Below are 23,935 nucleotides of genomic sequence, written 5' to 3' on the forward strand. Positions count from 1 at the left end.
GAAGGCCAGGAATTTCCAGGAGCCAGAGGGGTGCTGGCGCCGGTCTGCACCCACTGGGCCGCCGCCAATCTTTGCCCCTTCTTCCCCCGGCGGGCACCTGCAGCACAGCAGACACTCCCGGTGCAGGAAGACACTCAACAGGGTCAGCACCAGAGCTGGCACCAGCAGGAAGGTCACGCCGTAGATCACGTTGTAGCCAGCCAGCCAGGGGCACTGGAAACCAATCTCCGCCATCTCTTGCAAGCCCCAGAAGATGGTGGCCACCACCAGGGAGCCCAGCACCTTGAAGACGGGTTTCCCCAATAGGGAGAGCTTGTCCTGCTCTGCAAGCTGCAGTATATGGAAGGGCATAGTGTGTGTGTGTGTGTGGGTGGCTTCAATCCCTCCCTCTTCTGAGGCTGAGGGCTCCCAACCCTTCCATTTGAATGACAATTGCGAAGTGATTGACAGCATCCCTGTTTGCTTTGCAATGCGTTCCTGCTCCTCCTCGAGCAAGCCCTGACTCTGCAAAGCAGACCTTGCAGATCTTGATTTAACCTATTTATCAATAGAAGCTTTTTCCCAGGATGGAAGAGTCAATTATTAGGGGCCATAGGTTCAAGGTGCAAGGGGGCAAGGTTTAAAGGAGATGTACGAGGCAAGTTTTTTTACACAGAGGGTGGTGGGTGCCTGGAACTCGCTGCCGGGGGAGGTAGTGGAAGCAGATACGATAGTGACTTTTAAGGGGCATCTGGACAAATGAATAGGATGGGAATAGAGGGATACGGTTCCCAGAAGAGAGGGGAATCTCATATTTATAAAATTCTAACAGGACTAGTCAGGATAGATGCAGGAGGGATGTTCCCAATGGTGGGGGAGTTCAGAACCAGGGGTCACAGTCGGAGGATTCAGGGTAGATCATTTAGGACGGAGGTGAGGAGACATTTCTTCACCCAAAAAGTGGTGAGCCTGTGGAATTCACTACCACAGGAAGTAGTTGATGCCAAAACATTGAATGTACTCAAGAGGCGGCTGGATATAGCACTTGGGGCGAATGGGATCAAAGGTTATGGGGGAAAAGCAGGATTAGGCTATTGAGTTGGAGAATCAGCCATGATGGTGATGAATGGAGGAGCAGGCTCGAAGGGCCAAATGGCCTCCTCTTATCTTCTATGTTTCTATGGAAGGGTAGGGATTTTTAGTTCACACGGGCAGCATGGTTGATGCAGGCTTGGAGGGCCGAAGGGCCTGTTCCTGTGCTGCAATTCTCTTTGTTCGTCTTCCTGCTCCAACCAAACATCATGTTAATGTTTATTTATTCCTGTCACAAGCAGGCTTACATTAACACTGCAAATGAACTTACTGTGAAAATCCCCTAGTCGCCACACTCCAGCGCCTGTTCGGATACATTAAGGGAGAATTTAGCACAGCCAATGCACCTAACCAGCACATCTTTCGGACTGTGGGAGGAAACCCATGCAGACACAGAGAGAATGTGCAGACTCCACACAGACAGTGACCCAAGCTGGGAATCGAACCTGGGTCCCTGGAACTATGAGATTGCAGTGCTAACCACTGTGCCATCATGCCGCCCATCCCAATGAAAAGAAACAAACAGTTTGTCTGCTGCAGTGGAGTTTATTTTTGACACGATAGCACTGAACGTGAGCCAGGAATAGGAGGAAGCCATTCAGCCCCTCAAAACTCTTCCATCCTTCAATGAAAGCAGGGATCATACGTATCTTAAGTTCATCTCTCCACCTTACCCCTGTATCCCTGAATCAATATATATTCTGCTAGGCATCTGATTTTCGAGCATACTCCAATCAACTACAGATGGTAAATGTTTGCATTTGGATGCAGCACAGATCACAGAATGGTTACAGCCATTCGGCCCATCCTCCTGGTGCAACCTTCCTGGACCCACTTTTCCCCTGGCTTTTTCCCCCCTTGCCCTGTAATATTTATCCTTCGGATTTGATACCCTTTATCTCCATCTCTCAGGCAGTGCATTCCAAATCCGAACCACTCATACTAACATATAAATCAGGAGACAGGAATAGGCCACTCGGCCCATCGAGCCTGCTCTGCCATTCTATAAGATTATGGCTGGTCTGATTGTAACCTCAACCCCTGATAACCTTTCACCCCCTCGTTAATCAAGAATCTATCTCATTCTGCCTTAGAAATATTCAAAGTCTCTGCTTCCACCGCCTTTTGAGGAAGACAGTTCCAGAGACTCACCACCTTCAGAGAAAGAATTTCTCCTCAACTGTGCCTTAAATGGGGGGCCCCTTATTTTCAAACTGTGACCCCTGCTTCTAGATTCTCCCACAAGAGGAAACATCTTGTCCACATCCACCCTGTCAATATCCCCCTCAGGATCTTAAAGGGCTTGATCCTCTTTACTCTTCTAAACTCTATTGTATCTAGAACACATACAAGGTGACTTTAGACCAACCTTATTTTCAATGTAAATGCAGAAACTATCCCATCAGAAGTCGTTCTTGTCACAGAATCCCTACAATGCAGGAGGCCATTGAGCCCATCGAGTCTGCACCGACCACAACCCCACCCAGCCCCTATCTCCTTAGCCTCACGCATTTACCTTACTATCCCCCTGACACTAAGTGGCAATTTAGCATGGCCAATCAACCTAACCTGCACATCATTGGCCTGCGGGAGGAAACCGGAGCACCCGGAGGAAACCCACGCAGACACGGGAAGAACGTGCAAACTCCGCACAGACAGTGACCAAAGCCAGGGATCGGTCCCTGGCGCTGTGAAACAGCAATGCTAACCACTGTGCCACCCATTCTGATGATGGGTCACTGGTCTGAGACAATAACTCTGTTTCTCTCTCTCCCCACAGACTCTGCTAAGTATTTCCAACATTTTCTTTGGGTGGGGGAGCATGTTGAGTAAAAAAAACATTTTTAAAAAATTTCATTTCCCCCCCTCCCCTCCCCCCACCCTCCCCCCACAATATAATTAGAGAAACACGAGGAACGGACACCAGAAAAAGTTGCTTAACTCTACACAAAAAAAGAGAAAAAGTTAATGAGGATGTAACTGAAGACAATGCCGTCAAGGTTCAGGGGGGGTGGTCGTGCTGACTCTTGTATACACAGTACATCGAAAACTCAACCCTGGATCACGGGTTAGTTACAGCAATGCATTTCCTCGCACGATTAAACAAGTTTCAATTCACAGTAACGCGAGTCATCGTTCTCTTGCAATCATGCAGAATTCCTGCAGCAAAAGCCAGTGTGAGGAGGCGGCTGAATGAATGGTCAATTTGGAAATGTGACGGTAGCCCAGCATGAAGCCAGTTTCAGTGAACTTTAGCGTTAAGATAAGTACGAATGCTGTGATGCTGGGGAAATACACAGACATTTGTACCAATAGCCATCTTAGCACAGTGAACACGAGCTCATTTGTCATTGTATGTTACTAAAATCTGGATAGAACACACTGCTGATGGAACACTCTCCACTTGCCTGGATGCTGCAGCTCCAACAACACTCAAGAAGCTCGACACCATCCAGGACAAAGCAGCCCTGCTTGATTGCGACCCCATCCACAGACATTCACTCCCTCCACCAGCGACACACAGTGACAGCCGTGTGTACCACCTACAAGAACTCACCAAGGCTCCTTGGACAGCATCTGTCCACAGACCTCCACCACTTAGGACAAGGACAGCAGGTGCCTGCAAATGCCACCACTTGCAAGTTCCCCTCCAAGGCACACACTATCCTGATTTGGAAATATATTACATGTGGATCACGTGTGTATAACTACATGGCCTGCAGCAGTTCAAGAAACAGCTGTGAGTGTTGTTGGAGCCGCACTCATCCATTCAAGTGGGGGAGTATTCCATCCTGAATTGTGCCTTGTAGATGGTGGACAGGCTTTGGGGAAGTCAGGAGGTGAGTTACTCACCACAGGATTCCCAGCCTCTGACCTGCTCTTGTAGATACAGTATTTATATGACTGGACCAGCTCAATGGTAACCCTCAGGATGTTGTTGGTGAGGGATTCAGCGTAATGCCATTAACAGGCAAGGGGCGATGGTTAGATCCATTTTTCTTGGGGATCATTAGCATCATGTGTGACATGAGCGCAACTTGCTACATGTATCTGCTTTCAGGTACACTGTCCTTAGGGCGGCACGGTAGCACAGTGGTTAGCACTGCTGCTTCACAGCTCCAGGGACCTGGGTTCGATCCCGGCTTGGGTCACTGTCTGTGTGGAGTTTGCACATTCTCCTCGTGTCTGCGTGGGTTTCCTCCAGGTGCTCCGGTTTCCTCCCACAGTCCAAAGATGTGCGGGTTAGGTTGATTGGCCGTGCTAAAATTGCCCTTAGTGTCCTGGGATGCGTAGGTTAGAGGGATTAATGGGTAAATATGTAGGGATATGGGGGTAGGGCCTAGGTGGGATTGTGGTCGGTGCAGACTCGATGGGCTGAATGGCCTCTTTCTGTGCTGTAGGGTTTCTAAGTTTCTAAGTCATTCCATTGATTGCTGTGGCCGTCTGCCGTTGCCTTCTGTAGTGTAGCCAACCAGGAAACTTTCCTGCTTTTACCGCTTGCCACAGCATGTTGGATTTGCAGGCTCAATCAACCTTCCGTGGCCACCATTTCGTAAAGTGGAACTTGAACATGGAGTTTCTGGTCCAGAGGGAGGGTCATTACCCCTCATCAGGAGACCTCCTGCTACAAGTACGACAACTTGGGTAGCACAGTGGTTGGCACTGCTGCCTCACAGTGCCAGGGACCCAGGTAACTGCCTGCGTGGAGTCTGCATGTCCTCCCCGTGTCTGCACCAGTTTCCTCCCACACTCCAAAGATGTGCAGGTTAGGGTGGATTGGCCATGCTAAATTGCCTCTTAGTGTCAGGGAGATTGGTAGGGTAAATACGTGGAATAGGGGTTGGGTGAGATATGTTGGTGCAGGTTCGATGAGCCGAATGCACATTAGGGATTCTAGGAACTGGCACTTCAGGTGCAGCATATCAGCTTCAAATCCCTGACAGCTGGAAAATGAAGGAAGCTACGTCTACTGGAGTCTCTCTTTCCAGAAAAAAAAATGCGGATATCAAAACTTCACTGGTTTGTTTTAAGATTTAAAAATAACAACTGCAGAGTGGCTGACTTATTTATAAAATCTGTATAACCCCTTCTTAATTTTGTTCAGTGACCAGACAAGGCACAAATCATTAGGTTTTGAATTGGAAAGCAGTAATGGTACAAGATTTGCAGCATCAGAAGAGATGCACAGGACAATAAAGCCATCCTGAAGCAGGTTCTCAAAGGCTTCAGAAGCAACATAGCACGGTGATATTGACCTTCATGAACCATAGAAAAATTACAGCACAGAAAGAGGCCATTCAGCCCATTGTCTTTCCGTCCACTAAAAAAGAACTAACCCCCTCCCCCATTTCTAATCTTCCTGCACCCAGTCTGTAGCCCTGACACTTACAGCACTTCAGGTGCAGATCCAGGTACCGACCTCTCAAATGAGTTGAGGGTTCAACAAACCAGGCAACGAATTCCAAACACCCACCACCCATGAGCAAAGAGGCTTTTCCCTCCTGTCCCCTCTAACGTTTTTACCATTCACCTTCAATCTATGCCCCTTGGCAATTGACCTCCCCGCTAAGGGGCATCAGAGCATTCCGTCTACTCTATCTAGGTCCCTCAGAACCTTGAGCACCTCACTTGGGTCAGCCCTCAGCCTATGCTTTCAGACTGGTGACATCTGACCCGGAAACAGTACAGCAAGGACAATTTGTAACTTTCTTCTGTGCAATTTGTATTTCCTTTTGAATGTTTAGAAACGACTTTTAAAAGTTTGCATTAAATGTAAAGGGATCAATTGTAATTTTCCAGGATAATAACGATTCCTGGTCACATGACTGGGTGACACTTGACCTGCCAGTAGGAAGATAATAGTGGCTGTCTGACACAAAGACCTACAAGCGGAGGAGCTGCAGGGCGAATATAACCAATGCACAGATGAAGACAAAGAAAACAGAAAGAGCAACATACAATTCTTGTGAGAAGTAGCAAATCACTCCCATAAATAGGTCAGTTCTTCTCTTTGGCGGAAAAGGAGACAGGAGCTCTTGAAGGTACAGTGCAAGCTGGGTAAAAAGGTACAAAACATGGAAAGTCATGTAAATATCTTGGAAACACTAAAAAGCTGTTTTTTTACCGCCAGAAGTGACCAAACCATGAACCAGGGTGCTGTTGAAAAGAAACTCTGGAAAGCTAAACGATCAGGTCTGACCAGAGAGGATGAGGATTTATTGAGGTATCCTATGTTGATGACAATCATACCCGATTAAACTCGAGGTGAAAGCTGTTGATAGGATTCCTGACCTATATTGTGAGATTAAAGTTTAGGGATGGCATGGCTGTTAACACCACTGCCTCACAGTGCCAGGGACCCGTGTTCAATTCCCTGCTTAGGTCAGTGTGTGGAGTCTGCACGTTCTCCCCATGTTTGCATGGGTTTCCTCCGGGTGCTCCAGTTTCTTCCCACAGTCCGAAAGACGTGCTGGTTGGGTGCATTGGCCGTGCTAAATTCTCCCTCAGTGTCCCCGAACAGGCGCCGGAGTGTGACAACTTCATTGCAGTGTTAATGTAAGCACAATAAATAAACTTGTGAAACTGTGAATTCAGTAATTAGGCAATGATGCAAATGATGTTATGAGGGATGCAAATGTTTGGGATTGCTAAGACGTTATCTTCGTTTTACTGACTATTTGAAGTGAGATGCACCTTTTCATTGGAAGTATTATTTGTCTGTTAATTCACATGGACTGACTTTTATTCACGGATTTGACTCGTGTTGAAGTAAAAATGACAGAAAAGTGGAATCTTGGTGGTAACTTCTTCATTTGAGGGGGCGGGGGGGGCATTTGAATAAATTTGATTAGTTTGGTTTTCAGTTCTCCCACGGGAGATTGTAACAAACTTGATGCAGATGAAAGGGATAAGTAGTAAAATAACGGGGAGAGAAATCTAGTCAATCACCTTCTGAAATGTTATCTTTAATTCCACCGTGATGGTACATCACAATATTTCAGAACACACTGGATGCCCAGCTGTACAATAGAGTCAAAGCTGAGTCTACTTTCCTTGTAACAAAAATACCAGTTTAGTAATATTCCTTTTTTTAAAAAAAAATTTGCAAGCTGCGTACCTCCAGTCAGCTGTGTGCTTGACTCATCTCCAAATCAGCGTGTAAAGAACAAACAAGGAAAGCAAGTTCAAGGTGAACTTTCCAATGCGTCAACAGAATATTAAATCACATCGTATGAGAAACTTGCCTCAGAATTTGAACCTGGGCCAAATGCAACCCATCAGCCTGAGGATTTCTCCCCCCCTCCTCCAATTCTGCTAACTGGTTGAGTTTGTCCGGCGTTTTTCTCCATTCTGGGAGCTCCGGGGACCAGATAAGTCTCGGCACAAGCAACCCGCTCACACCTACAAATGGAGAATACTTAGCCACACTGGGAAGCCATCCAACTCAGTCTCTGAGCATGATTTTGCCGTTCCTCTAACTTAACGCAACTCTGAAAGGGTCGAGAGTGCGTCTTTTCGACAAGATTGTGAGAAAATAAATTCCAAACGGTTTTAAGAAATGTAAAAAAAAATACAAAAATAATTACGTCGGACGCAGGTCATCGGGGCAGTAAGTTGGTGATGACACGCAGGGGATGACGCACTGCCCTGCTGAAACGAGAGTGCTCAACACCACGGATATCCGAATTCAGCTGTGCCACTGTACAATGGGGCTGGGGGAGAGGGGAAGTGAGAGAGACCGAGACACAATCTGCTGTCCATTTTTGTGGCAGCGTACAGTGGTCGAGACAGGGTCTACTCTGACTATCACTTCAGATACAACTGTCTCAGTGCAGGGGATAGTAAAAAACAAAAAAATCACAACCAATTTATAAGTCACGATATTTGAAAAGCAATTTGGTGAAATTCAGATTTCCGTGTTGGTGTTTGGCAGCCGGGATCTCGGTGCAAATTCCCCAACCCGTGTCTTTCGCCCCCTCCGCTTGCCGTCAAGTGTCCGCACTACGGTCTAATCTCACTGCTTCTGCTGCATTGCTTCTTTCCTTGCTGCGTCCTGTAACAACTGCGTATCCACCTCATCGGCGGGCAGCTGTACATAACGCACCACCGAGCCACGGATAAAGCAGTTCTTCACGGAGAGCTGAGGGAGGAAGCATACCCGGGATTAATCGGCAAGCAAGCGTTGTACCGACAATCAAAAGGATCACGAAAGCCAAACAGGAACCATTTCAATGGTAGGGCACCAGCTGGAGTCTTTGTGCACGTGGAAAATCCTCACCTGCTTCATACCCACGACCATTTAACGGCTTGGCCAGCAAGGAGCAGAGAACCCCTGTACCCCCGAGCCACAAAGCTCCCCAGGGAGGGGAATCAGTCACTCCCCACACAGACTGTTCTACATAAAGAACAAAGAAAATTACAGCACAAGAACAGGCTCTTCGGCCCTCCAAGCCTGCACTGACCATGCTGCCTATCTGAACTAAAACCCCCTACCCTTCCAGGGACCATATCCCTCTATTCCAATCCTATTCATGTATTTGTCCAGACGCCCCTTAAAAGTCACTATCGTATCTGCTTCCACTACTTCCCCCGGCAGCGAGTTCCAGACACCCACCATCCTCTGTGTAAAAAAACTTTAAAAAACTATAGCTCCAGTTCCATGTTGTGTGGAAGTCCGCTCAGACAGTCAGACTGCCACAGAGCGGAGGAAATGGCAGCAATTTCCCCACCTGTCGAGAAAAGGTTTCACGTGGCTTGAACAATACCCAATGATTAAGTTACCACAACTCTCTGGGGTAGAGAATTCCAAGAAGAAATTCCTCCTTATTTCAGTTCTAAATGATCTCCCTCCTATTCCAAGACTGTCCCCCCCCTGGTTCCAGAACAAGTCACCCACCTCCCCTATGTAATTTCCTCTGCTTAGATTTAAGACCCTAGTTTAGGATTGAATAAACAGTTTCAAACTTAAAACTCTATCATACTCTGGTGACTTCTCTTTGAACACTGCACAATGTTCTATTCCATTTGCAATGATGATACTGAAGTAGTCCATAATCTATGCAGCAAGAATATCGTCGATTGTCGGAAAAACCCATCTAATATCCTTTAGCGAAGGAAATCTGCTGCCCTTACTTAGTCTGGCCTACATGTACATGTGACTCCTAAGTAACATGGTTAACTCTTGACTGCCCTACCAAATGGCCTAGCAAGTCACTCACTTCAAGGCAACAAACCTGGCCTTTGCATGAAAGAACAAAATCAAATCTGGACAATATCCAGGCTTGGGCTGATAAATAACAAGTAACACACACACCACACAAGGACAAAGCAAATGACCATCTCCAACAAGAGAGAATTAACCATCCCTCCTTGACATTCAATGGCATGATCATCCCCCACAGGCAACATCCTGCGGGCTACCATTGACCAGAAACTGAACCAGACTAGCCATATTTGGGGGTAGCACAGTGGTTAGCACTGTTGCCTCACAGTGCCAGGGACCTGGGTTCAATTCTGGCCTTGGGTCACTGTGTGGAGTTTGCACATTCTCCCCAGCACTGCGTGGGTTTCCTCCAGGTGCTCCGGTTTCCTCCCACACGCTAAAGATGTGCGGGTTAGGTTGATTGGCCATGGTATATTGCCCCATAGTGTCAGAGGGATTAGCAGGGTAAATACGTGAAGTCAAGGGGATAGGGCCTTGGTGGGATTGTGGTCGATGCAGCCTTGATGGGCCAAATGGCCTTCTTCTGCACTGCAGGAATTCTATCTACATAAATACTGTGGCTACCAGAGCAGGTCAGAGGCTAGGAATTCAATGGTGAGTAACTCACCTCCTGACTCCCCAGAGCCTGTCCACCATCTACATGGCACACCTCCACTTGGCTGAATGAGTGCAGCTCCAATAACACTCAAGAGGCTCGACATCATCCAGGACAAAGCAGTACGATGGTTAACACTGCTGCCTCACAGCGCCAGTGACCCGGGTTCGATTCCCGGCTTGGGTCACTGCCTGTGCAGAGTCGGCACGTTCTCCCCATGTCTGCATAGGTTTCCTCCGGCTGTTCTGGTTTCCTCCTACAGTCTGAAAGATGTGCTGGTTAGGTGCATTGGCTGTGTAAATTCTCTCTCAGTGTACCCCAACAGGCACCGGAGTGTGGCGACTAGGGGTTTTTCACAGTAACTTCATTGCAGAGTTAATGTAAGCCTACTTGTGACAATAATAAATAAACATTTAAAACATGGCAGACCTGTAACAATCAGTTTGAATAAAGTAAACTGAACCTTCTCTCCAGAGTTGTCTATAGTTCACTATCTGAAGAATGCATCATGAACTTTGCATTATTTAGCACTGTCTTCCCAAATGGGGAAGTCTGGCTACCTATGATTCTCCACGGGCAAGCAGTGAACTACCAAAACCTCTATGAGGCTCAGCATCAGGAGTAAGGTGGATCCTCAAGATTCTCCCCGCTGCCCTGCCACTGGTGTGACTCTGATCGCTGGAACGAACACAATTCCTATCGAAGCTCAAATGAACATTCACGGCACTCACCATGTGTGGATATTTCTCTGGGTCAGTCACACTGATGTCTGTCAGTTTGATGTTTAGGTACTGAAAAGAGAGAGAGAGAGAGTGAGACCAACCTTCAACCCGCAGCCGACAGAACTTTCAGATTTCAGAAACAGGAAAACAGAGTTCGTTTTAAGAGATTTATATTTCCACGGGTAAACATTAATGCTAACATTATAGATAAGAAAGTCCACCAAATCCTCTACTTTCGCAGGGGGCTAAGGAAATTCAGCATGTCCGCTACGACTCTCACCAACGTTTACAGATGCCCCATAGAAAGCATTCTTTCTGGTTGTATCACAGCTTGGTATGGCTCCTGCTCTGCCCAAGACTGCAAGGAACTACAAAGGATCGTGAACATAGCCCAGTCCCATCACGCAAACCAGCCTCCCATCCACGACTCTGTCGACACTTCCCGCTGCCTCGGAAAAGCAGCCAGCATAATCAAGCCCCCACGCACCCGGACATTCTCTCTTCCACCTTCTTCCATCGGGAAAAAGATACAAAAGTCTGGGGTCACATACCAACCGGCTCAAGAACAGCTTCTTTCTGCTGCTGTCAGACTTTTCATAGAATCCCTACGGTACAGGGGGTTATTCGGCCCATCGAGTCTGTACTGACCACAATCCCACCTATTCCCATAACTCCACACATTTACCTTGCTAATCCCCCCTGACACTAGGGTCAACTTGGCATGGCCAATCCACCTAACCCACACATGTTTGTGATTTTTGATGGACCTACTTGTATTAAGTTGATCTTTCCCTACACCCTAGCTATGACTTTAACACTACATTCTACACTCTCTCCTTTCCTTTTCCCCTCTGTACTCTATGAGCGGTATGCTTTGTCTGTATAGCGCGCAAGAAACAATACTTTTCACTGTATCCCAATACACGTGACAATAATCAGATGATATTAATGTGGGGAGATTGGATGTTACGGTCCAATATGATCATGGCTAATCTTCAGCTTTAACTCCACTTTCCTGTCCAGCCCCCGATACTGAATACACTGAATTCTGTCTGTCCCAGACATAAACATATTCAATGACGGAGCATCCGCTATCCTCTGAGGTAGAGAATTCCACAAACTTGGAACTCTGGAGTGAAAAGATTTCTCCTCATCTCAGTCATAATTGATTGGCCCCCTTATCCCAAGCCTGGGACACCGCGTTTCAGATTCCCCAGCCAGGGAGAAAGCAACCTCCCGTCAAGGCCCTTCAGAACGTTTTAATGAGATCACCCTTCATTCTGAAGTCCAGACAATACAGACCCAGCTGACTCAATCTCTCATCATAGGGCAACTCTCTCACCCCCAACCTAAAGCACATCTTCAACTTGCACAATGCTGCCCTCCTGGGCAGATTAAACAGAAAGTACAAGTTTGAAAATGTGGTCAGTAACTGTGCTACATCGGAGAACAAACATTTCCTCTAGGCAGGCAGGTGTAACCGAGGTTGGATTGGTGCAATATTGGCGCAGTGGTATTGTCACTCGACTAGTGATGCAGAGGCCTAAGACAATGTTCTGGGGACCCAGGTTTGAATCCCAAAGTGGCAGATTGTGAAATTTGAATTCAATAAAAAGCTGGAATGAAGAGTCTAATGAGCACTGTTCATTGTTGTAAAAACCCATCTGGTTCACTAATGTCCTTTAGGGGAAGGAAATCTGCCGTCCTTACCCAGTCTGGCCTACATGTGACTCCAGACCCACAGCAACGTGGTCGACTCTGAAACGCTGCTCTGTAGTGGCCGAGCGAGTCACTCAGTTCAAGGGGCAATTAGGACTGGGCAATAAATACTGGGCCCAGCCAGTGACACCCACATCCCTCAACACTTCCCCTGATTTATACCTTGAAGGTTGTTCTACATGGCTTTTATGTTTATCAAAATGATAATTCAGTCCCAATCATTGCCAAAATATGCAGCCCTCACCTGATCAACGGAGTGCAGGGTTCCACAGATACTGAAAAAAAATGAGAAAAGGTTGATATTTTTATGCCAGAAATCAAGTCTCACCATCATTTAACTTCCTAACTAAACAACGCACTTAAGCTTCTCACACACACCCCCACTCTTAATTACTTGAAGCAGAAACAGGCCATTCAGCCCAACAGGTCTAGGCTGGTGTTTCTGCCCCACACAAGCCTCCTCTAACCCCAGCAACATATCCCTTAATTTGTGTGTTTATACAGCTTGGCCTTACATGGATCTATGCCACTCCCCTCCACTACTCCTTGTGGCAGCAAGTGGGAAGGCGGTGCGTAGTGGTATTGTCATTGGACTATTACTCCAGAGACTCAGGGTTATGCTCTGGGGACCCGGGTTCAAATTCTAGCACAGCAGAATAAAAATCTGTAATTAAAAGTCTAATGATGACCATGAAACCATTGTCGATTGTCGCAAAAACCAATCTGCTTCACTAATGTCCTTTAGGGAAGGAAATCTGCCATCCTTACCTGGTCTGGCCGACATGACGGGAATAGGGCCCAGGTGGGATTGTGGTCGGTGCCGACTGAATGGGCCGAATAGCCTCCTTCTGCACTGTAGGGATTCTACGATTCTGTGTGACTCCAGATCCACAGCAATGTGGCTGACTCTTAACTGCCCTCTGAATTGGCCGAACGAGACACTCAGCAATTAGGGATGGGCCCAAGTCAATGACACCCACATCCCATGAACAAATTTTTTAAAGTTCCACATTTCAATCACTTTGAGTCGAGAGGTTTCTGCTGAATTCCCAATTGGATTCCTTAATAATTAACTTATATTCACAGTCCTAATTTAGTCTCACCCACAAGTGAAATCATAAAGTGCAGACCGTCCACAAACCTATAGGATATGCATGGAGCAAGCTACAGCAAAGATAAACATTCCTTTTAACAAGATAGAACTTGTGGAGACAGAAACTCAATGAATGTTGCAGGTCATTGACAATTCACCAGAAAGTAATCATTATTCATTCATGGGACATGAACATCATGTCAAGACCAGCATGCATTTCCCATCCCTTCAGAAGGAGGTGGTGAGCTCCCTTCTTGAACCGCTGCAGTCCCTGAGGTCTAGGTACACCCACAGTGCTGTTAGGGAGGAAATTCCAGGATTTTGACCCAGCGACATATATTTCCAAGTCAGGATGGTAAGTGACTTGGAGAGGAACCTCCAGGTGGGGGTGTTCCCAGTTTTCTGCTGCCCTTGTCTTTCTAGATGATAGCGGTCGTGGGTTGGAAGGAGCCTTGGTGAATCCCTCCAATGCATCTTGTAAATGGTACAACTACTGCCACTGGTGTCAATCAAATAGGGCTGCTTTCTCCTAGACGGTGTTGAGCTTTGTAGAATCCCTCCAGTGCCAAAAGAGGCCATTTAGCCTATCGGGTCTACACCAACTCTCTGATAGAGCATCTTACCCAGGCCTATACCCATAACCCCACATATTTACCCCATTAATTTCCCTAACCTTTACATCTTGGGACACGAAGAGGCAATTTAGCATAGCCAATCCACCTAACCTACACATCTTTGGACACTAAGGGACAATTTAGCATGGCCAATCCACCTAACCTACACATGTTTGGAGTGTGGGGAGAATATGCAAACCCCGCACAGTGACCCAAGGCCGGAATTGAACTCAGGTCCCTGGCACTGTGAAACGGCAGCGCTAACCACCATGCCTACTTGAGTATCTTTGGAGCTGCATTCATCCAGGCAAGTTAACTGCATCACGCTCATGACCTGCACTTTGTGATGGTGGACAGGCTTTAGGGAGTCAGGTGGTGAGTTACTCGCCATGGAATACTCCGACTTGCTCTTGCTGCCACAGTATTTATAGAACTGGTCCAGTTACCCTTTTCAGTCAATGATGAGCCGAGGATGTTGGTGCTCAAAATGCTATCATTCAGCAATGCCACGGCATGTCAAGCTGAGGCGGTGAGAATCTCTCCTGTCAGAGATAATCCAACATTACTGCACCTAACCCGCACATCTTTGGAGTGTGGGAGGAAACAGCAGAACCCGGCGGAAACCTACGCAGACACGGGGACAATGTGCAAACTCCGCACAGACAGTGACCGAAGCCAGGAATTGAACCCGGGTCTCTTGCACTGTGAGGCAGCAGTGCTAACCACTGTGCCGCCATGCTGTGACAACACCACTACGTCAATGTGGCACCAATCCAACCTGGGTTATACCTGCCTTCATTTGTTCTCCTATGTAACACGGTTACTGACCACATTTTCAAATTTGTACTGTTTAATCTGCTCGGGAGGGCAACATTGTGCAGGTTGAAGATGCGCTTTAAGTTGGGGGTGAGAGGGTTGCCTTATGAAGAGAGGTTGAGTCAGTTGGGTCTGTATTGTCGAGTTCAGGATGAGGGGTGATCTCATTGAAACGTTCTGAAGGACTTTGACAGGAGGTTGCTTTCCCCTTGGCTGGGGAATCTGAAACGCGGTGTCCCAGGCTTGGGATAAGGGGCCAATCAATTATGACAGAGATGAGGAGAAATCTTTTCACTCCCGAGTTCCAAGTTTGTGTAATTCTCTACCTCAGAGGGTAGCGGATGCTCCATCATTGAATATGTTTATGTCTGGGACACTCAGAATTCAGTGTCTCCAGTATCGAGGGCTGGACAGGAAAGTGGAGTTAAAGCTGAAGATTAGCCATGATCATATGGGACCGTAACTTCCAACCTCCCCACATTTAATATCATCTGATTGATTGTCACATGTATTGTTTCTTGCGCACTATACAAAGAATACCATTCATTGAGTACATGGGGACAGAAAAAGGAGAGGATGCAGAATGTACAGTTATAATCACAGCTAGGGTGCAGCGAAAGATTAACTTAATACGAGGTAGATCCATTCAAAAATCACAAACATGTACGGGTTAGGTGGATTGGTCATGCTAAATTGGCCCTAGTGTCAGGGGGATTAGCAGGGTAAATATGTGGGGTTATGGGAATAGGGTCTGGGTGGGATTCTGGTCAATACAGACTCGATGGGCCAAATGGCCTCCTTCTGTACTGTAGGGATTCTATGAAAAAGTCTATGAAACTGTTTTTCTCTCTCTCCACAGATGCTGCCAGCCCTGCATTTTCTGCTTTTTATTCAGATTCCCAATATCTGCAGTATCTTGCTTTGTATTAGCGTTTTACAAAGTCTGGACCTCATTATATTTTCAACTCCTGGAGAAAGGCTGGAACGTCAAAACAGTCACCTCATTTTTATCAAAGTGGCATTAGTTAATTTGAGAAGAAAGTTCAGAACGGATTAAAAAGACTTGTATTTAATGGCAACTTGTATGACCAAACATCCTGAAGTATTTTACAACCAATGAGGTATTTCTGAAGGATAATTACTGGCTTAACATAGGAAATGAGGCAGCCAGTTTGCACACTGAGCTCCCAAACAGAGCAATGTGATAACCACCAGGGGTGGCATAGTAGCACAGTGATTAGCACTGCTACCTCACAGTGTCAGGGACCCGGGTTCAATTCCCAGCTTGGGTCACTGTCTGTGTGGATCTGCACGTACTCCCCGTGGGTTTCCTCCGGGTGCTCCCGTTTCCTCACACAGTCCAAAAATGTGTTGGCTCGGTGCGCCACTTAAAAAGACGACAGTGCTGCACGACCTTCAGTGACGCACGGGAGTTTCAGCTTACATTTTGTCCTCAAGTCTCAGGATCCACAACCTTCTGACATAGAGGCAGAATGGCACAGTGGCACTGTCACTGGACTGGTAATCCAGAGGCCCAAGATAATGCTCTGGGAACCCAGGTTCAAATCCCACCACAGCAGATGGTGAAATCTGAATTCAACAAAAATCTGGAATTCAAAGTGTAATGATGACCACGGGACCATTGCCAATTGTCAGAAAAATCCATCTGGTTCATTAATGTCCATTAGGGAAGGAAATCTGCTGCCCTTACCTGATCTGGCCTACATGTGACTCCAGAGCCACAGCAATGTGGTTGACTCAAAATAGCCTCTGAAATGGCCTAGCAAGCCACTCAGTTCAAGGGCAATAAGGGATGGGCAATCAATGCTGACCCAGCCAGCGACGCCCACGTCCCGCAAATGAATAAAAAACTAATGGCAATAAAGCATTTGGGAATATTACAGTCCTTCAAAGTTACAAGGGGGATAGATTCACTAAATCTCTGTGCAGAGCAGAAAGCAGACAGGTGGGAAGAATGAGGGGGGATCTTATAGAAACATATAAAATTATAAAGGTAATAGATAAGATAGAAGCATGGAGGTTGTTTCCACTGGCAGGTGAAACTAGAACTAGGGGGCATAGCCTCAAAATAAGGGGGATTTCGGACTGAGTTGAGGAGGAACTTCTTCACCAAAGGGTTGTGAATCTGTGGAATTCCATGCCCAGTGAAGCAGCTGAGGCTACCTCATTGAATGTTTTTAAGGCAAAGATAGATAGATTTTTGAACAGTAAATTAAGGTGAGCGGACGGTTAAGTGGAGCTGAGTCCTTGAAAAGATCAGCCATGATTTAATTGAATGACAGAGCAGGCTCGAGGGGCCAGATGGCCTACTCCTGCTCCTAGTTCTTATTATGATCGTGTTACTTATTTTTAAAAAGCTTAATGACCTTTGGTGACAGGAAGTTAGTTCATTCATTTTACCTTTTTTCTATTCAAATAATTGGAACAAAAGAAGTGTAGCGAAGGTTCACCAGACTAATTCCTGGGGTGGCAAGATTGTCATTCTAGGAAAGATTGGGTCAACTAGGCCTGTGTTCACTGGAATTTAGAAGAATGATAGGGGATCTCATTGAAATATATAAAATTCTGACGTGTGACGAGGGGATGGGAGTGTCTGGGGGAGGGGGGGGTTAAATAGTATGTTGGCCTTCATAGCAAGAGGATTTCACTACAGGAGCAGCGATGCGGAGACCAAGTCACTGAATATCTTTAGACACTAAAGGCATCAAGGGATCAAGAGATATGGGCAGAAAGCTTGAGTGAGACATTGAGGTAGAGGATCAGCCATGATCATACTGCGTGGTGTAGCAGGCTCAAAGGGCCAAATGACCTACTCCTACTCTTATTTTCCTATGTTTCCATACCTCAGGAAGGTAACATTGGAGTGATAGTATTGCAAAATCTAAATAATCCCCTGGTGGGGGAACGTACAGCAAGTCCGAGAGTCTCTTTTCATTTCCTGCTCATGTAATCACACAGGATTGCCAACATACGCCCCGGAGTCAGACGCAGAGTTCACACACAGACAGCTTCCATGATGGTCAACAAGTTGGAAACGGTAACATTGGAAAGCCATTTGGAGGTTTCCTGTACTTCCTGCCCTACAACGTGCTCAAACACCTCGTGAACACGTAACCTGCACAATACTGAAGAAGGGTAAACAATCACATAAGTTGTTTTCATAGAATCATACAGTGCAGGAGGCTGCCACTTGGCCCATCGAGCCTGAACCGACAACAATCCCACCCAGGTCCTATCCCGTAACTCCACATATTTACCTTCCTAGTCCCCCTCGAGCCCACCCCGCCATTCAATATGATCATGGCTGACTGGTTTGTGTTTCTAAGATTTAGCATGGCTAATCCACCTAACCTGCACATCTTTGGAGTTTGGGAGGTAACCAGAACACCCGGAGGAAACCCATGCAGACACGGGGAGGACATGCAGACTCCACACAGACAGTGACCCGGGGCCGGAATCGAACCTGGGTCCCTGGAGCTGTGAGACAGCAGTGCGAACCACTGTGCCACCATGTTTTATTGAAGATTCTGTCCTTGGAGCTGTTCAGACCAGTATTTCTGATGTAACATTAACTTATCACCTTCCAGTTTAAGGCATGGTTTGCTGAACTATGTTCCATAAAGAGGGAGAGACAGCCATTGTAGAAGGAGGTGAGGACTTTCATCAATAACATTGCTTATGCCACCCCACCATCACGCGAGAATGTGGAATTCGAAACACCATCAGCCATGATCACATTGAATGGCGGAGTGGGCTCGAGGAGCCAAACAGCCCACTTCCACCCCCATTTCCTATCTGCTGTCAGCAACAAACAAAAACAAGGTGCACTCACCTGAGATCATTCTTTAACTCCACAACAACATCTTTGCCAACCAGGGATTTGAAAAACGAATAAAATAACTAAAATGTAACAATAAAAAAAGCTTAGTAAACTGTGCCAGGGTATTCACTTGCCACCAAAATAGCACAACTTCAAAATGAACAAAGTGTAGTCAGCTGGGCAGAGGTTTGAGAACAGACTCTCAGTCGAATCAGAAAATGATGAGTCCACGTCCCACTACAGCACTGAATATATTATATGGCATGCTGCTCAGTAGCATTGAGAAGGCGGCGATGGCCTAGTGGTATTATCGCTAGACTATTAATGCAGAAACTCAGCTAATGCTCTGGGGACGTGGGTTCGAATCCCGCCATGGTAGATGGCTGGAATTAAGTATCTACTGATGACCATGAAACCATTGTTGATTGTCGGAAAACCCATCTGGTTCACTAATGTCCTTTAGGGAAGGAAATCTGCCGGTTGGCAGTTGGTGACCAGTGGCGTGCCGCAGGGATCGGTGCTGGGGCCTCAATTGTTTACCATTTACATAGATGATCTGGAGGAGGGGACTGAATGTAGGGTATTCAAGTTTGCTGATGACACGAAGGTGAGTGGGAAAGCGAATTGCGTGGAGGACGCGGAAAGTCTGCAGAGAGATTTGGATAAGCTGAGCGAGTGGGCGAGGATCTGGCAGATGGAATATAACGTTAGCAAATGTGAGGTTATCCACTTTGGAAGAAATAATAGTAAATTGGAATATTATTTAAATGGAGAAAAATTACATCGTGCGACTGTGCAGAGGGACCTGGGGGTCCTTGTGCACGAATCGCAAAAACTCAGTCTGCAGGTGCAGCAGGTGATCAAGAAGGCGAATGGAATGTTGGCCTTTATCGCGAGGGGGATAGAATATAAAAGCAGGGAGGTCTTGCTGCATCTGTACAAGGCACTGGTGAGGCCGCAACTGGAGTACTGTGTGCAGTTTTGGTCCCCTCATTTGCGAAAGGATATATTGGCCTTGGAGGGAGTGCAGAGAAGGTTCACCAGGTTGATACCGGAGATGAGGGGTGTGGCTTATGAGGAGAGATTAAACAGATTGGGTCTGTACTCGTTGGAGTTTAGAAGGATGAGGGGTGATCTTATAGAGACATATAAGATAATGAAGGGGCTGGATAGGGTAGAGGTGGAGTGATTCTTTCCACTTAGAAGGGAAACCAGAACTAGTGGGCACAGCCTCAAAATAAGGGGGGGCCGGTTCAGAACAGAGTTGAGGGGGAACTTCTTCTCTCAGAGGGTAGTGAATCTCTGGAATTCTCTGCCCATTGAAGTGGTGGAGGCTTCCTCGTTGAATATGTTTGAATCACGGGTAGATAGTTTTCTGATCGATAAGGGAATTAGGGGATATGGGGAGCAGGCGGGTAAGTGGAACTGATTCGCTTCAGATCAGCCATGATCTTGTTGAATGGCGGGGCAGGCTCGAAGGGCCAGATGGCCTACTCCTGCTCCTATTTCTTATGTTCTTATGTCCTTACCCAGTCTGGCCTACATGTGACTCCAGAGCCACAGCAATGTGGTTGACTCTGAACTGCCCTCTGAAGAAGGGCAACCAGGGATGGGCAATAAATGCTGGCCAGCCAGCATATCCCATGAATGAATAAAAAAATTAAAGGCTGGCACTTGAGTGCCTCCGAGGGAACACTGCAACACCAGAAATGTCATTCTTCAGTTGGGATATTAAATTGAGATGCTATCTGCCATCCTCAAATAAACAGAAAACATCCCGCAATTATTTAAATGGGAATGGGAGTTTCTCTCAGTATCCTGACCAAATTCCCACCCTCAAAGGGGCAAAAAAGGCTTCATTTATCTAGCAGAAACCTCAGGACATTCCCAACGCACTTTAGGGGTAAAGCTAGTACATTTGAAGTGTAATCGCTGTTGTAATGCAAGAAGACCCGGCTGCCAATTTCTACACAGGAAGCTCCCACAAACAGCAGTGTGATGACAACCAGATCATCAGCTTTCGTGATGTTGATTGAGGGATAAATATTGACCAGGATAAATTTCCCTTCACTTCTTCAAAACAGTGCCTCTGAACCGTTTACATCCAGAGGAGAGGGCAGACGGGGCCTCAGATATAAAAACCTGCACCTCCAATAGAGTGGCACTCAGCACTGGAGAACATTTTAACACAGGTCTTCATGGGACTTGAATCTTAACAACTTTTGATTCAGAGGACAGTGTGCCACCAACTGATTCACAGCTAGTTTTCAACCACCAAAACAAAGAAATCAACTGGGCATCACTTCCAATCTGCAGGGCCTTGTAGTTACTCTGTGTCCAGAAGGCTTAGGCTCCCCTTCTGGACACAAAGGACTGCGCCAACCCTGCTCCCACTTGGGCCCCAATGGGCTGGGATAACTAAACACTCGCACTCACCTGCATAGGTTCACCATAACACCACGCCCCTTAGTCTTCAACTCACCCTTAGCTGTCCACCCAGAATTCACCTCAACCCAAACTACCTCCCCGACCAGGGCTCGCACCTTACCCCCATGCCACCTCCCCCCATCCCACACCAACCCCCATGCCACCTCCTGGACTTGGCTTCGCCCCAAACCCCCCTGTAGGGCAGTATAGTGGGTTAACACTGCTGCCTCGCAGCACCAGGGACCCTGGTTCGATTCCCGGCTTGGGTCACTGTCTGTGTGGAGTTTGCACATTCTCCCCATGTCTACATGGGTTTCCTCCGGTTTCCTCCAACAGTCCAAAGATGTGCTGATTAGGGTGCATTGGCCGTACTAAATTGCCCCTCAGTGTATCCAAACAGGCACCGGAGTGTGGCGACTAGAGGATTTTCACAGGAACTTCATTGCAGTGTTAATGTAAGCCTACTTGAGACACTAAGCTTTAAGTTTTTTAAAATATTTGCCCCCAATTACATTTCCCCAAAACCTCCCTGACCCACTGCACCCCGAGACTTTAGACTGAGATTCAAATCCCCCCCAAACAGGGAACCCTCCCCTCCCGGGGCTCCCTTCTGCAGGAAAGCCCCCGGCTCCACCGCGGCCTACAAGCTATGAAGCCCCTCCTAACCCACTGCGGGGTTTGGTGAGGGGCTGCCTGCGTCCTCCCGCCTCCCCATCTCCTTTCCCTCTATCAGAACGGAGGCCGGCTCCTCTCACCATAATGGCGGCAGCGCCAACGGCACCTCGCAGCGATTCCGATTCAAACCCCACTGCGCCTGCGCCGCCCCGCTCTCGCGATCTCCCGAGGTTCCGTACCCCCCCCCCCGCTCTCGCGAGAACTCCTCAAGCCTCACCCCCCCACCGCACCTCCCACCGCGCAGGCGCAGCACTCGGTTCTGTCCCCGCCCTTTCTGGATTTGATTGACAGCTGACATTCCCCCACGTGCTGCCAGTTTGTAACAAAAGGTTACTTTCCCAAATTTCAATTTTAAAACCCAATCCATGCAGTAACTTCACTGGACTGGTCATGCAGAGTTCAATCATGACAACTGGTGAATTTCAATTTAATTTAAAAAAGAATGGAAAAGTCTCAGTAACCTATCGAGTTCAGTAATGTGGGAAGGAAGTCTGCCATCCTGCCTAGCCTGACCTACATGTGACTCTAGACAGTTGACTCTCGAATGGCTGAGCAAGCCATTCAGTACAAGGGCAATTAGGGATGAGTAATAAATGTTGCCCTTGACAGCAACATTTACATCCCATTCAAGAAATGAAGTGTTTTAGATTTAAAGTCAAAATGTGAGCAGTTCGGACAGCATCTGTGGTGAGAGAAACAGAGTTAACTCCGAATTGAACAGTCATATGGACTCAAACCATTAACTCTGTTAATGTTAACTGGTTCATTAATGTCCTTAGGGGGGGGAATCTGTCATCCTTACCCGGCCTGGCCTACATGTGACTCCAAATCCAGAAATGTGGTTGACTGGGATATAGCTGACAAAGATGACTATGTGTGTGTGCATGTGTGTGTGTGTTGGGAGTGGGAGATGGTTAGGATTACTAAGTTTGCAGGTGACACAAAGATTGGCCGTGTGGTTAACAGTGAGGCTGAGTGTCTTGGCCGACAAGAAGATATAGACTGGATGGTCAAATGGGCAGGTAAGTGGCAGATGGAATTTAACCCTGAAAAGTGTGAGGTGATACACTTTGGAAGGAGTAACTTGACAAGGAAGTATTCAATGAAGGGTAGGACACTCGGAAGCTCTGTGGAACAAAGGGACTTTAGCGTGTTTGAAGGTGGAAGGGCATGTAAAGTGGTGAAAAAGGCATATGGGACACTTGCCTTTATCAATGGAGGCATAGATTACAAAGACAGGGAAGTCATGTTGGAGTTGTATAGAACTTTGGTGAGGCCACAGCTGGAGTACTGTGCGCAGTTCTGGTCACCACATTATAGGAAGGATCTGATTTCACTGGAGGGGGTCCAGAGGAGATTCACCAGAATGCTGCCTGGGATGGAACATTTAAGTCATGAAGAGAGCTTGGATAGGCTTGGGTAGTTTTTGTTGGAGCAGAGAAGACTGGGAAGTGGGGGTAACCTGATCGAGGTGCACAAGATTGAGGGGCATAGATTGGGGTTGGGTTTACAATCAGATCAGCCATGTTGGGTCCCCTATTATTCATCATTTATATAAGTGACATAGATAATTATGTAGTGGGTAGGGATAGTAAGTTTACGAGTGGCACAAAGATTGGCTGGGTGGTTAAAAGTAAAGTGGAGTGTCTTGGGCTACGAGAAGATGTCGACGGAATTGACAAATGGGCAGGTAAGATGATCCTGAAAAGTACACTTTAGAACAAGTAATTTGACAGGGAAGTACTTGATGAATGGTAGGATACAGGAAGTTCTGTGGAACAAAGGGAGTTTGGCATGTTTGTCCACAGATCTCTGAAGGCGGAAGGGCATGTTAGTAAGGTGGTGATAAAGGCATTTGGGACACTTGCTTTTATCAATTGAGGCATAAATTACAAAAGCAGGGAAGTCATGTTGGAGTTGTATTGAACTTTGATGGGGCCAGCTAGAATACTGAGTGCAGTTCTGGTCGCCACATTATAGGAAGGATGTGATTGCACTGGAGGGGATCCAGAGGAGATTCACCAGGATGCTGCCTGGGATGGAACATTTAAGTCATGAAGAGAGCTTAGATAGGCTTGGGTAGTTTGTGTTGGAGCAGAGAAAACTGGGGGGTGGGGTGACCTGATCGAGGTGCACAA

At 47.0% G+C, this 23,935-nt stretch overlaps 1 protein-coding gene across 1 annotated transcript; it reads right to left on the minus strand.

Annotated features, from left to right (window-relative positions):
• Positions 1 to 7,016: 7,016 nt before the first annotated feature.
• smx5 lies at positions 7,017 to 21,956 on the minus strand. Its single transcript, XM_078217223.1, has 5 exons — positions 21,878 to 21,956; positions 18,708 to 18,775; positions 12,576 to 12,606; positions 10,622 to 10,681; positions 7,017 to 8,212 (listed from the first exon to the last, which is right to left on the minus strand). The coding sequence occupies exons 1-5, from the start codon at positions 21,878 to 21,880 to the stop codon at positions 8,087 to 8,089; spliced, it is 288 nt and encodes a 95-aa protein (XP_078073349.1). The 5' UTR covers positions 21,881 to 21,956; the 3' UTR covers positions 7,017 to 8,086.
• Between the last annotated feature and the right edge of the window lie 1,979 nt (positions 21,957 to 23,935).

Source organism: Mustelus asterias, chromosome 8 (genome assembly GCF_964213995.1).
Source record: "Mustelus asterias chromosome 8, sMusAst1.hap1.1, whole genome shotgun sequence".
Taxonomy (NCBI): Eukaryota; Metazoa; Chordata; class Chondrichthyes; order Carcharhiniformes; family Triakidae; genus Mustelus; species Mustelus asterias.